The sequence below is a fragment of the Myotis yumanensis genome, unplaced genomic scaffold (assembly GCF_028538775.1).
Source record: "Myotis yumanensis isolate MYYU_CA2020_CCGP unplaced genomic scaffold, mMyoYum1.0.hap1 SCAF_10, whole genome shotgun sequence".
Classification (NCBI taxonomy): domain Eukaryota; kingdom Metazoa; phylum Chordata; class Mammalia; order Chiroptera; family Vespertilionidae; genus Myotis; species Myotis yumanensis.
Genome location: NW_027223761.1, coordinates 7,088,831 through 7,103,171, shown reverse-complemented (window position 1 = coordinate 7,103,171; position 14,341 = coordinate 7,088,831). Strand labels below are relative to the sequence as shown.

General features: G+C 58.9%; 1 protein-coding gene across 3 annotated transcripts in view; it reads right to left on the bottom strand.

The window, feature by feature from the left end:
* The window catches only part of LRP5 (LDL receptor related protein 5), a 75,077-nt gene that overhangs the window by 19,670 nt on the left and 41,066 nt on the right, over positions 1–14,341 (bottom strand). For all 3 annotated transcript variants that reach the window (XM_070427686.1, XM_070427689.1, XM_070427687.1), the window contains exons 6-12: positions 11,437–11,833; positions 10,094–10,265; positions 7,784–8,000; positions 5,676–5,965; positions 3,781–4,007; positions 2,342–2,526; positions 947–1,270 (exon numbers count right to left, since the gene is read on the bottom strand). In XM_070427686.1, the coding sequence (XP_070283787.1) occupies positions 947–1,270; positions 2,342–2,526; positions 3,781–4,007; positions 5,676–5,965; positions 7,784–8,000; positions 10,094–10,265; positions 11,437–11,833 (1,812 nt within the window). The remainder of the gene's footprint in view (positions 1–946; positions 1,271–2,341; positions 2,527–3,780; positions 4,008–5,675; positions 5,966–7,783; positions 8,001–10,093; positions 10,266–11,436; positions 11,834–14,341) is intronic.

Sequence of the window (14,341 nt, the reverse complement as noted above, 5' to 3'; positions counted from 1 at the left end):
AAGCTGCCAGCTGCAGGAACGGCATCTCTCAGAATGTGCAGGAGGCCACGGGCTGCAGCCACTGTCCGACAGCGCCGTCCTCTGCCCAGGTCACCAGCCACAGGCGTCCCCTCTGGGTGCAGGGTTACCTGCACCTCTGCTTCAAGGTTATGGCCCCCAGGTGGGCAGGGACAACAGGACCAAAGGGAGCCCAGGGGTGGGGGTCCCAGGCTGCGGCCCAGGCCCAGCTCGCACCAGCTCAGGGGCCTCAGCGACATGAGGGGATGAGGAAAGCCAGCCCTCCTGGTGCCGAGGGATGTGTGACCTCAGGCCAGGCCCAGGCAACAGAGCTCTGCACGCTGCCCGGTGCTGCACACAGGCTGAGGCATGACGGCTCCGATGCTACAGGGGAAGAGCCCGCCAGCAGGGCCACCGCTCTCCCTGGGCCCGTGGGCAAGTCGCCCTCAGGCTCCCTGGAACTCACTTTTTTATCACTGACATGAGAGCTTTTTAAAAAGGCCTGCATAATTCAGAGCGTCAGTGTGAGGATTACACGTGTGAATGCGAGGCCACCTGGCAAGGGGTCAAGAGCAGGGACTCTGGAGCCAACCTGCCTGCATTCAAACCGGGCTCAGGCTTCCCGGCTGCATGGCCCAGCTCTGTGTCAGGTTCCTCGCCTGTGAGCGAGATGGGACAGTGACACTTCCCTCCCTGCAGGCGTGAGGACTGAACGAGAGCCACAGGAAGGACTAGAACAGGGCCTGCCTCCCCGAGTGAGTGCTCTCTCCCAGGGACCACGATTCCCCGTGGGATGTGCCAGCTCCTGTGTCTTAATGAAGCAACAGGTCCTCCGCCCAGCCAGGCCTCCAGGTAACATTGTGCAGTTCGTGCACCGAGGCACCCTTTCCCTCCCAGCCCCGGAGCCAGCCTGGCCCCACACGGGCGCGGGGGGGACGCGAGCACTCACGGCTGCAGTTGCGGCTGCTGGGGTCCAGGGTGTAGTGGGAGGCGCAGCTGCAGCGGTGGCCGCCGGGGACGGCCAGGCACAGCTGCCCGCACTGCCCGTTGCCGGGCACGCAGTCGTTGAGGCCGTCCTGGCGGGAGGAGTGGAACACCAGGATGTCCATGACGAAGTCCAGGCGGCCCTGGATGAGGGTGCGGTTCCGGCCGCTGGTCTTGTCGGCCCGCTCGATGCTGTGCAGGTTCCAGTCCGTCCAGTAGATGTAATCGCTGTACTGGGTCAGGCCGAAGGGGTGTGGGAGGTCGTCGGCGATCACGATCCGCTCCTGACCTGCGTGGGACACACGGGCAGGGCGTCAGCAGCAGCACAGCACGCCCGCAGCGCAGGGCGCCCCGCAGCCTGGCAGCCTGCGCCGGGGCCAGGAAGTTCGACCACTTTGGAAAACGAACAGGACTGACTGACACTGGATGCACACCACCCTGGGACCGGGCGACTCCTCTCCCGTTCGCACAGGGTGTGCGCCTGCACCATACGGACAAGAGTGTGGGTGGCAGCCACTGGCTGTGAGAATCAAAAAGCAGAATGAAGGAAAGGTAACGGGATCTTCAAAGACACTCAAAGCTGGCCATTAGCCCGTAAACCAGGACAGTCAGCCTGCAGGGTGGGTGTGGCTCTGCTCTGTGACACTGGGTCCTAGCTCTGCTCACACCTGGAACTAGCCATTCAGCCTGCCTCTGCCTCAGTTCCCTCATCTGTTACATGGGCACAACCACGCCCACCCCAGGTGAGAGTAGCAGAGATGAGGCAGGAAGCCAGATTCCTTCCGCTGCACAGGGCAGCCCCGTGGCCCCACAAAGCTGACAGCACCAGGCCCCTCCAGTAGGACAGAGCCCAGAGTTACGTGTTCTGGGTTCAAATCCTGCCCCTACTGCTGGGTGACTTGGAGCGATGTGTTTTTTACCTAATCCCAGGGTGTTGGGTATAGCTTGTGAGTGGTCCCAGAACAAGACTACCACGTAGTAGGTGCTCAGGGTGAAGATGGGTATGTGGCCCTGGCGTCTGAGCGGCACTCTGTGACCTGAGGCAAGTCCTGTGACCTCCCTGGGCCTGCTTCCCCATCAGTGAAAGCCTAGGCCATGTGGTGCTGTGTCAAATCAGAGTGCTACCCCAGGGCTTAGCTGGAGCCCAGCTTTCGGTGCCCAAAACTGTGGTCACAGGGCCTCTGTCGACACGCCCACGGCACAGTGCGGGAAGGGACAGCCCTCGAGAGAGGGGAAGTTGGACGATCACTCAGGGCGTGCCCACACCTCCTGGAGGGCCCGGGGACTCGAAGGCCAGAGGGCACAGTGCAGGGGGCGCTCCAGCCAAGGACACCCATCCCCCAGGACCATCGGCCCTCACCCAGCATGTTGGATGACTCGATCATGTTGGTGTCCAGGTCAGTCCAGTAGAGACGCTGGTCCGCGTAGTCGATGGTGAGGTCATTGGCCCGGCCCACCTTGTCCACCAGCGTCATGCAGTTGGTCCCGTCCATGAAGGCCCGCACGATCCGTGGCTTGCCGCCCCACTCCGTCCAGTAGATGTAGCTGGAAGACACGGGAGAAAGGCGGGTCGGGCTCAGATGCGTCCACATTCTCGGGAAGGCAGGGAACACGGCCGCCACCGTCTCCTAAGCTGGGTCCTCCCCGTCCCAGAGAAAGCCACTTCCACAACATCCCTCCGGGAAGCAGGGAAGAGGCCAGAGTCCCCACCACCCACCATCCCTCCAGGGGCTGTGTCACTGTGCCACCTCCTGCCGCCTGAATGCCCGCAGCAGCTCACCTGCAGGGGAAGTGTGGTCACCCCATTTACAGGCACACACAGGTGCACAGACAAGGTGGCCGTGTAACAGAACCACCAGGCTGGAGTGCCTTTGTCAAGGACAAATGCTAACTAACCCGCACGGGATGCTGGGTGACAGGGGAGCCAGGACGAACGTGGGCGAAGCAGGATGTGGGAGAGCAGGACACAGGTCCGAGGCGGCAGGCGCGGCAGGACCAGGACGCACACAGCTCTGCCGCCTCCCGACAGCTCCACGAAGAGAAACCCCGTCCTCCTCCCAGAATCAGGCACGTGGGACTTGCCCTTTCGCTAAAACCTGGACCTCCCTGTTCTGCCACCCCTAATAAGGCAAGCGGCAGGCCGGGTTTGGGGTGCTCCCTCCACATGGCTGATGCCTTATGGGACCAGCACTGTCCCAGCTGCTCAGAAGAGGAATCTTGGAGCAGAGGGAGACGCCCCCTCCGCCACACCCCAGCCCCAAAGCCCCGGGGCAGAGCCCAGGCCTCGGACACAAAGCATGGTGCTAACCCTCGGCTAAGTGCAATCCAAAGGCTCAAAGCCAGCTCCGAGAAGGCAGAGCCTGGTGACACGGGAGGGACAGAACAGCCCTTCCTGGCCCAGCCCTGCTCTGGCTGGTTGTGTGGCCTTGGGTGAGGCGCTCAGCTTCTCTGAGCCTCAGTCTCCATCTCTGTAAAATCAGGAACAAAACACCTCCTCCCGCCACAGGCCTCCTGGGCACTGCAGTGAGACAACCCACATGAAAGCGCCCAGCGCAGCCCGATACAGTGGCTGCCACTCCGTCCTCGGCTCTGGACCTCAGTCTCCCCCGTGAAACAAACTACATGATCTCCAAAGGTTCGGCCAGCTCCGGCCACCTCAACGCTAGAAGCGTCAGTGCCGCTCTCATCACAGAGAGCCAGCCGGGCAGCCACCGCCTCGGTCTCCGGTCATCCCCGTGCTGGCGGGCACAGAGGTGGGAGGGGGACGGGGACACACGTGCCCGACAAAACGGTCCTTACCCCTTGGTGGGGTCCAGGGCCAGCGACCTCGGGTTGTCCAAGTCCCTCCACACGAGGACCTGCCGGAACTGCCCGTCCAGCCGGGCCACTTCGATCCTGTTGGTCCCGGTGTCCGCCCAGTAGAGGTTCTTGCCCATCCAGTCGACGGCCATGCCTTCCGGGTAGTCGAGGCCAAACTCGATCACGTGCTCCACCGAGCTCCCGTTCAGGAAGGCGCGGCTGATGGTCTGGGGGGCGGGGACAGAGGCCACGGTTAGGAACCAGCATTCAGGCAGACATTTAACTATGGGCTGCTCCGCCACCTGGAGCAGCTGCTCACCACATTGGTGACTGGATCACCAACATGCGAGAGTTTCAAAATACACTTGTCAACTATAAACATTTTAGAAAAAATTTTAGCTATCCTTATATGTAATATATGTTTTATAACTACATATTTTACATACTTATAAAACAAAATAAGTTATAATTACATATTATACATCTATCTCTCTATCTCTCTAGATAGATAGATAGATAGATAGATAGATAGATAGATCATGAATCTTAAAAACAGCTGTGTCCTTCCACTCAGTAATCCTCCTCCTGGAACTGTACCCAAAAGAATGAACAAAAATACAAAAGATGGGGAGCTACTGGAAATACTGAAGGGGCTTTGCACGCGAAACCTTTGCCGCTGTGGTTGCTGAGAGCTGGGAGAAGCAGAAGTGACCGGAAAACACATAAAATGAAGGAATGGTCACGTAGGGAATAGCTGTGCAGTGGAATCTTTTATGCTGTTAAAGAGTTCATAAAAGGCTAACAAAATAAATGCCCGTGAAAATGCTAAATGGAAAAGACCAGGAAACAGAATTCTGTGTAGCATATGATTGTGATTAAGAGAAATACTATCGTAGGAAAAAAACCCTCAAAGGAAATACACAGAAGTGTGAGGAGGGATGGTTAAGTTGGGTGATGGGTGACTTTTATTTTCTTCTTTATACTTTTCTGTGTATTTCCCTCTTTCTACAATGAACCCTGGTGACTTTTAGAATCAGAACAATCTTTCAGAAACATCATATAAATGGTAGAATAAAAGACAGATGGTTAAACGGCTCTGGCTGTAAACACTGTACTTCAGAATAGGGGTCGGCAAACTGGTTCTGTAAAGGGCACTGAATGTTCTAGGCTTCACGGGGCACACGAATCTGTCCAAGTTCAACCTAGTGGCACAAAGGCAGGCGTGGGCAATCCGTAAACAAATGGGCATCGCCGTGTTCACATAAAACTTTATTTGCAAAAGGAGGAGGCCAGCCCTCGGACAGCCTGCCAAACCCTGCTTTCCTTGTATTTATCCAGGATATTCATACCTGCACGTGAGTGAAGAGTTGGCTAAGCAAGTGCACATGGGGAAGGAGAGGGCGGGTGATGCTGAGGACAGTGTCACAGACGTCGCTCGGCTACCCAATCGCTCTAGAAAAGCCCATTTGTGGGTCTCCTGGATCTGCCCACTGCAGTCATTCACGTTAGTTTATTAAAACAGGCTCACTAATATTTTACTGGCTTGAGTCGACTTACAAATATTTTAAAAAACTGCCCAACCGGCGTGGGTCAGTGGTTGAGGATCAACCTATGAACCAGGAGGTTGCTGTTCAATTCCTGGTCAGGGCACATGCCTGGGTTATGGGCTCCATCCCCAGTGTGGAGCGTGCAGGAGGCAGCCGATCAATGATTCTCTCTCATCCTTGATGTTTCTCTCTCTCTCTCTCTCTCTCTCTCTCTCTCTCTCTCTCTTTTTCTCTCTCCCTTCCTCTCTCTGAAATCAATTTTTTAAAAAAGTTAAAAGCCTCTGAGGCAGCCCCCTGCAGGCAAGGCGTTCGCCGGAGCGCTGTGTGCAGGCACCTGGCGGACCGTACCTTCAGGCTGACGTCCGTCCAGTAGATGTGGTTGTTGGACACGTCAAAGTCCAGCGCGGAGGCCTCCTTGACGCCCGTGAGCGGGATGGCCACGTCGTTGTTGTTGGTCTCCAGGGAGATCCTGTGGATGGTAGCCCTGCTGGTGAACACGAGGAAGGCCTCGGGGACGATGCAGGTCTTCATGTCGCTCAGCAGCTCCAGGCCGATGGGGCAGCCGCACTTGGTGGCGCGGGGGGTGAAGAAGCACAGGTGGCTGCAGCCCCCGTTCTGGTCCGCACACGGGTTGGTCCCTGGAAGGCAACACACAGGCCCTACACGTCAGCAGCCCGGCAGGGAGCGTGCCATCGGTCCACAGTCACGTGGCTTTATTTCCACCAGACGCACATGGGGACCCTGGGAGGTGAGGGCGGAAGCCCAGGCCTTCCCTGGTACCAGAGAGGCGGTGACGAGGGTCCCAGCGGGTCCCCGTGTGCTGACTGGCTCTGAGCACACAGCGATCTGGGAGGCGGAAGCTAGTCCCATCCCTGGTTTTCCGTCGAGGAAACGGAAGTGTGGAGAGGTTAGTGAAGGTGACACAGTTAGGAAGTTAGGAAGCAGCTCCGCGAGAACAAGAACCAGGAGGTCTAGCCCCCTGGCCCGAGCTCCGACCCCGGGTGGACGCAATAATGGCACAAGGCGATGACAAGACAGTCGTCCCTCCCCGGGCCGGACTCTTGGCCTGCGGACCGGACCGGAGCCTGAGACCCCACCCAGAGGCTTCCTCCGATTCACCGACTCTCTTGGCGACCTCAAGAACTCCGACGTGCCCAGGACGGCCAAACACCACTCTTTTTCACTCAAGTAGATGGTGCTCAGCATGTTCATTCATTTCTGGCCAGCCTGTTAGTCGCACTGATCTACTGGGGTGCTGTTAAAATGGGCTCTAACTTAATGTCAAGTGTTTCAGCTAAAAAAAGAATGCTTTTCCCCATCTCTCTCAGTAAATCCTGAGATGAGACAGAGAGAAGGGCGGGGGTGGGGTGGGGGGGGATGAGCCTAATTTCTCAACTCTAAATCACACCCTGTGGATACATCTTTTTAAAATCATCTCTGGGGTTTTGTTTTTTTAAACCATCACTCACAGTGGTCCCACCGCCCACATTGGTGACGAGTGTGTCTTACGAGGTGGCGGTAAAAGGGAGCGTGCGATTCCATCGTTTGTCTCAGGAGGGCAGGTGGGGACTAGGCCCTGAGACGCAGAAGCAGTGGCCGCTCCCAGGTCAGCCCCCACGGCCTCACCTCCGGGCCTTTGCTCAACCATTCCTTCTTCCAGCAAACCCCACTCCCCACCTGCTCCTGAAATTCCAAGCTCCGATGACCTCCCTTGCATTTTAAAGCCAGGCATTCCTCTAACATCCCAGCTAGAGCCACCGCCTGGGAGCTAAGGGGAGTCTCGCCCACCCGACTGTAAGTATTTGAGGGCGAAGGTCTGCTGAGCACCATGTGCAGGTGCTGTACCAGCCACGGGGCCTCCGCTGGGAGCAGAGCCCCTGCCCCATGGAGCCTGCAGCCCCCACCCTGGCCCAGCCCACCTGGACGCTACTCTCTCCGATGCAGCTTGTGGACCTGCACTTGGAACCCTTTTGATAAAAAGACAAAATTGCATGAAGGGAGCTCTTTTGCAAATCTTGGCGATGAGGTGGAGGCAGACCCAGGCGTGAGTCCCAGCTCGGCCACCGCCCACCATTAGCTGCGTGGCTTTATCTCCGCCTCCCCAGCGTGAATGGGCAATATTGTAATGAGCATCTAGGGTGGCTTTGGGCACTGAGGCACACAGCGGGCACTCAGTAAGTGTTAGCCATTATTGTAACAGTTACTGCCAGCAGCGCCCGTCCATATCCACTGCCTCGACACTACCCCCGGTCAGTACACCACCCCATGCCCACCCATCCCTAACCACATACGCTCACCATCTCCTTCCCTGCCCAGACCACAGTGAGGCTCCCCAGCTGGACACGTATGCCCCCAAACGGGGCCGCCCGTGGACCAAAGGGCAGCCACAGCCCTGCCGCTTCCTCCGCACACCAGGTGGCACGGCTGACCCATGGCTGGAGGCTGACCAGACTCACCGACGACCTTGGCCACGTTCACGGCCTTGAGCCCCATCAGGTCGGGCAGCTGGTCGATGATGACGTCCCGGCTGGCCTTGACCTTGTGCACACGCTCGATGCTCCGCCGCTGCCAGTCGGTCCAGTAGATGAAGTCCCCCAGCAGCGTGAACCCGAAAATGTGGGGGAGCTTGTCCTCCAGGAGCATCCGCCTCTTTGTCCCGTCGACGTTGATCACCTGGCAGACGGAGACAGGAGTCTGAACCAGCCGAGGCCTGAGCTGCCTGAAACAGGCCGGGCTCGACTCCAGGAGCCTCAGCTCCATCCGCACCTCACCAGGCCACCACAGCGAGGACCGGGTCAGGGCCTTTCCTCGAAGCCTCCCTCTCCGGGCGGCTGCTATGCTGAGAGGGGCAGCGTGGTTGGGAGCAGGTGAGGCAAACAGGTGGCTGCTCCCACCACTGCTGCTCAGCTGGGGGTGGCTGCCCGGTACCAAGGCCGGGTCTCAGCCCAGGGGTGGGCTCCACGGGAAGCAAGCCTGCCCCAGGCAGCACAGGGAGCCTGGACCACACTCGGACACAGAGCTGAGTTTCAGAGGTCCGTACAACCGCGGCACTGCGGGCCCTGGGCACCGTCACTCACTTATCTACTGGGGTGCTGTGGATGAGCTTCCCGCCCGGTCAGGACCAGCTGAGGCTGAGGGCGCTCTGGTTCTGACTGAGCTGTGGCTCCAGGATGCCCCCCATCCCCGCACACCAGCGCCGGTTACTCTGAGAGGCACAAGCTGAGCCCTGCTCTTGCGTCTGTGCTGATGCAAAGCACCAACCACAAAGGCCACAGAGGAGAAAACTGCCGTCCAACACAAAACGCCGTTCCCCACCGGAACGCACACACCGGCCAGGACGGGATTCTGACGAGGGGCACCGTGTCGAAGCTTCTGATAAAAGGAAGACGATAAAAACGCAACATCCAAGCATGGGCTTTCCGGCCCCGATGAAAGTGACAAGCACATCAAAAGCAGGTCTCAGCAGGCCTCCCGCAGACAGACGATGCTTCCCGCCCATCAGAAAAGCGAAAGCCCTCCGCTCTGCAGGCGGCAAACACCGGGACAGAGCGAATGCGTGCGGGGCAGAAAGGCTTCGGTCCTCTGTTGTTGGATGTTCCGGACAAAGCCGCTGGCCAAGCAGCAGGGCCAGCCGCCAGGGCCCCCACCTCAGCTCTGCCCATGGGCAAGGCCCTGCACCCCATGGATCTCAGTTTCTCCACCGGAAACTTAACCCGGGGCACTTAACCAAGCGAAGAACAACAGCTGGACCCCAACCTGGGGCCACTCCATCGGAACTGGAAGGCCCTGGGCCCAGGTGTGGGTCCTGCCAGCAGCCCGGGGGCGAACCCTAGATTAGACCATCCCCTTGTGCCACGAGCTGGGGAGTGGCCGCCTCACCTGGAAGGCAGGCCTCAGGTTGTACGGATTTCCTACGGGACTCTGGGCGCCGCTTCCTGGCCCCTCGGGGCACCGGTACAGTTGACCCTTGAGCAACACGGAGATGAGGGGCGCCGACCACCCCCGTGCTGTCGAGAATCCGAGTATAACTTCTGACTCCTCCCAAACTTAACTGCTAATAGCCGACTGTTGACTGGAAGCCTTATCGACAACGCAGTTGACTGACACTTATTTTGTATACGCAATATATGACTGTATTCTTACAATAAAGTAAGCCAAGGGAAAGAAATGTTATTAAGAAAATCGTAAGAGAAAATAAATTACTGAAAACAATCCGCGTACAAGCAGACCCAGGCAAATCAAACCGAGTTGTTTAAGGGTCAACGCAGATGGCGGGTGATGGATTAACTCCCCGAATCGGTCAAGGGTGCCGGTTCCCGTTCTGGCCCCACAACAGGAAGATACAAAAAGGTGATGAAATGCTACGTGGGCCCTGGCCGGCGTGGCTCTGTGATTGAGTGTCGGCCTATAAACCAGGAGGTCACGTTTCAGTTCCAGGTCCGGGCTCGAGCCTCAGTAGGGGGTGTGCAGGAGGCAGCTGATTGATGATTCTCTCTCATCATTGATGTTTCTCTCTCTCTCCCTTCCTCTCTGAAATCAATAAAAAATATTTTTTTAAAAAAAGAAATGTGTGGTAATTATTATTTTGAGGATTCTATTTGCCCAACGAACAGAGCCCAGGTCCTGACACACACATGGGTCGGGGGCAGGGCATGGGGGCAGGGACAGGTTTGGCCGCTGCCAAAAGCTCAGAGCCCAAGGTCGGCTGGGCCGACATCTATACTGAACCGCTTCCTGACCCGACGCTCACCGTGGGGACGGCTCACCTCAATTTTGTCCGTCTTGGCGTCTCCCCAGTAGAGCTTCCCCTCTTGCAGGTCCAGGGCCAAGCCGTTGGGCCAGCCGAGGGACGTGTTCACCAGGACGCGCCGCTCCTGCCCGTCGAGGTTGGCGCACTCAATTTTGGGGTTTTCCCCCCAGTCCGTCCAGTACATGAGGCTGGAGAAGAAGAAGCACATTGTCTGTCCTGTCCCTGCTGCATCCCCAGGGCTGAGAACAGAGCCCGAGCGTCACATGGGAGGAGCTTGGGAAATGCTGGCCAACGGGACGGATGGGCGCCGAGCCCGTCTGCAGGACCGGGGACTCTGCGGGAACAGGGGTGCCCCAGGTCTGGCTTCATGCTCGGGGCCCCTGGACTGGAAGGACCAACAGAGAGCAGACGCCCTGACAAGGGCCCCGGGTGTTGGGGGGCTGAGCGCCGAGAGGGAGGAAGAGGCCAAGTATAACCTTCTCCAAAGAGCTGAGGGGCTCCCGTGTGCAAAGCAGGTGACACGTTCTCTGTGGCCCCGAGAAGCAAAACTAGACACTGAGGTGGCAGCTCCAGGAAGAGGGTGAGCACTCGGACAACCTGCCTGAGCTGTGCCCGACCCTCGGATCTCACACACCCGACTCCCAGCCCCATTTCCCCGGGGACCTGAGACCCACAGCTGGGAGGGGCCTTGGAATCTGCTTCCCCACCCCCAGCGGAGAACAACCCGGAGCCACAGTCCCTACCCTGGGGCCGGCAGGAGCGCCTCTGCCTCCCTGCCCCTCACACCCTTGCCCACTTCCTTGGGGGACAGTCCTGCCCTTGGCAGCTGACACAGAGCCGCATCCGTCTACCGGCCTGACCTTGAGCAAATCCCTTAACCTCTCTGGCCTTCAGCTTCCTCCACTGTTCAACCTTCCCCACAGGGCGAGGGGGGAGGAGAAGACTTATCTACAGAAGCACATGAGGTGCTCAGAAGAGGCCAGCCCCTGCGTGGTGAGGGCCGCAGCGCCCATCACTACTGCTGCCATTACCAGCCCAGAACTCACCCTGGGGACCGGTCCATTTTGCAGACACAGAGATTGAAGCCCAGGGGAGGAAATGACGCACCCGAGGTCTCCAGGGCTTTCTATACACACACACAACAGCCTGTCAGAGCTCCTCTAAGTCTGGTCCCCGGACCGGCAGCAGAAGCATCCCACCCAGACCTCCTGAATCAGAGCTCGGGGACCAGGCCCAGCCATGTGCGTCTTAAGGAGCCCTCCGTGGGGGATTCTGAGGCAGGAGGAAGTTCCAGAACTTGCGTTTGGCCTGGCTGCCAGCTCCAGCCAGGGAGGGAGGCCCCGCCGCCCCCAGCCTTACCCCATCATTGGGTGCAGCGCGATGGCGCGGGGCTCGTCCAGGTCCTCGGACACCAGGATCTTGCGGGAGGTGCCGTTGAGGCGCGTCACCTCAATGCGGTCCGTGCCCGTGTCCGTCCAGTAGAGGTTTCGGGCCACCCAGTCGACCGCGATGCCATCGGGGTCGTTGATCTCGGTGTTGACCAGCGTCTGCGCCCCCGACCCGTCCAGGTACGCCCTGCGGATGGCCCGCACCTCATCGTCCGTCCAGTAGACGTAGCCCTCCAGCGGGTCGTAGTCGATGGCGATGGCGTGCCGGATATCGTCGACCTGCAGGACGATGTCGGTGAAGTCTGGCGTGTCCAGCGAGATCCTCCGCAGGTCCGTCCGCCGTGCCAGCAGCAGCACCTCCTCGGCCCCTGTGGGTACACGAGCAGTGGGGTGAGGCCTGAGGCAGGACAAGAGACTGAGCCCAGGGTGGCTCGGCAGGGGAGGGGCTCGGCAGGTCCCCAGGGTAATGCTAGGTGACGGTCACTCGATCTTCCTACACAGTCACCAGTTCATCCTCTAAGGAGCTCTACGAGGCTGGCACTATTTGTATCACCACATGATAGATGAGAAAACAGAGGCACAGAGGGGCTAAGCAACCAGCTGAAAGCCACACAGCCATCTGGTGTCAACCACGGCACAGCATAAGAGCTGCCTCACCAGCCCCAACTATAAGTCCTGCCTGGGCACTGGGCTCCAGACCCCACTGGTGGTCCCATTGGGCCCCACCTTCTCTACACGCTCACCCTCTGTGGCTCAGCTCAAATGCCACTTCTTCCCTGAAGCACCCCTCTCCCCCACTCTGCCTACCCCACAAGGCAGCCCCATGGCCCACAACCACACCTATCAGCGCACAGTACAAGGCAGTCTCATGTCCCACAACCACACCTGTCATCGCAGTCTGATTCCTTCCCAGGTGGCCGCTCGTGGACCAGGGTGAGCGCCTGGGACAGGCGCCCCAGGCTTCCTCTTTGTCACCCAGCAGAATTAACAGCTGGTGCTGTCCTGGGTCCTCCCTGCGGGGGTTTACCAGAACTCCCAGTAGGAGGGGCACATGGAGCCTCATGTGGACTCCGGGGCCCTGGGGTGCTCCCAACCCCGACCTGAACACCTCCGGAGACCGCTGGGTCAGCACGCGGCCCTCGCCCAGAGCTGGGCCATCACTCACTCATTCATTCTGGCCCCTTCTCGTCTCAAGGATCCACAGAACCAAGATGAGGCCCAGAGACCACTTCTGGCACTTTGGGGCCACTTACCTGGTTTGACGCAAGGCCCAGAATGGGGAGGGACCCCACTGAAGTCACACAGCATGACAGGATGCAGACAGGGACAGGACCGCCGGCACCTCCCTCACACCCAGGCTCCCAGGCCCCCTGGCACAGCCAACTGCCCGGCCTCCTCAGCTCCTGGTCAAGCCATTGGTGGTCAGACCTCCTGTACCTCAACGCCAGCTTCAGGCCGCAAGGGCCAAGCCCTCCAACAGGTGTCCTGCATTTGTCCTGCTTCAAGGCCCAGAGGTCACCATCTGATGCCTCCACTAGAGGGCGCACACGTGCCAGCCACGGCTTCATGAAGCCAGGACCAGGCAAACTGAGCAGGCCTTGGGCAAGGCTCAGAAGGTGCCCCAAGTGCGCGACGACACCGGACACTTCCGAAATCCAAGTCCAGATTTAGTTAGAGGGGGTCATGCAAGCTCAGATTTGATGTGTGTTGGAGGAAGAGGAGGGGAATTCTGAATTTCAACAGACTGTCTTCCTCTGGGCTCCATTCCCAAAATGTTCTGTTGACATCTGACCTGTCCTTAAAGGCCCCGGTCACAGGCCTCCTCCTCCCCTAAAAGCCATTCCTGCCTCCCCTCCCCAGTGCATGGGCTGACCACACTCACGCACTGTCACGCACTGTCGGCCCCTCTGCTTGGGCACCACCCATGGGGATTCTGCCCCCTCGCTCTCCGCAGCCCCAGCACAAGGCCAGGCTCAGAGCAAGTGCCAACATCCTAGGACAAGCAGGGAGAATTCAGGGCGGAAACCTCCCGCACTGCCTCTGCTGTGTGACTGTGGGCAGGTGCCTAACCCTCTCTGGGCCTTGGTTTCCTCATTTAGAGTGAAGAATCAGGCCGACCCTGTCTAGCCCTGACATCAAGGAGACCTTACTCCACAGAATGTTCTGGCTTCATCTGCCACGGCGGGGGGTGGGGGGGAGTGGAGAAGCCCCCCAGGCACGACCAGGAAGAGCCCTGCCCCAGAGGGCATCTGCAAAACTTTCCAAAGAGGTTGTCGGGCTCCCAAGGGAAGGTCGGGCAGCCTCACTGCGCAAGACGTAAGAGTGTATGTCAAACCCCACTTGACCTCAAGTAGCACTTCAACCACAACCCCACAGAAAACACTGGGCCCGATGGAAACCGACACTTGGCCCCAAAACACATTTTGAGCCTGTTTTGCCCATCCCTGTTCCCATGATCCTCCAGACACAATCACCTAAAATAGCACCAACCTCACACCAACCCGATTATGCCCCCTTTTACTGATGAAGAACTGATGCACAGAGAAGTTAGGGTCCCCGCCCAAGCACCCAGCAGCCAGTGGGAAAGTCAGGGCCCACGAGCACTCTGTCCCTGAAGCTGGCACACGCCAGCTACCCAGCTGGCTCGGTCACCCCACCAAGACTTTTGAGGGCAGCTACTTTCAGCCAGGTCCTGGACCAGGTGCTGGCATGGGGGTGGAAAAAACGGATCAGCCCCCCTGGTGTCCCTGGGGTCACAGGGCAGAGACCACCAGTGAATCAGTGCCAGGAAGGAAAGCTGGGGTACGGGGACGGTTGAGACCGGGGGGTTGGCCTCCAGTTGCAAGAGCTTCTGGGATCCGTGTGGCTACGACCTT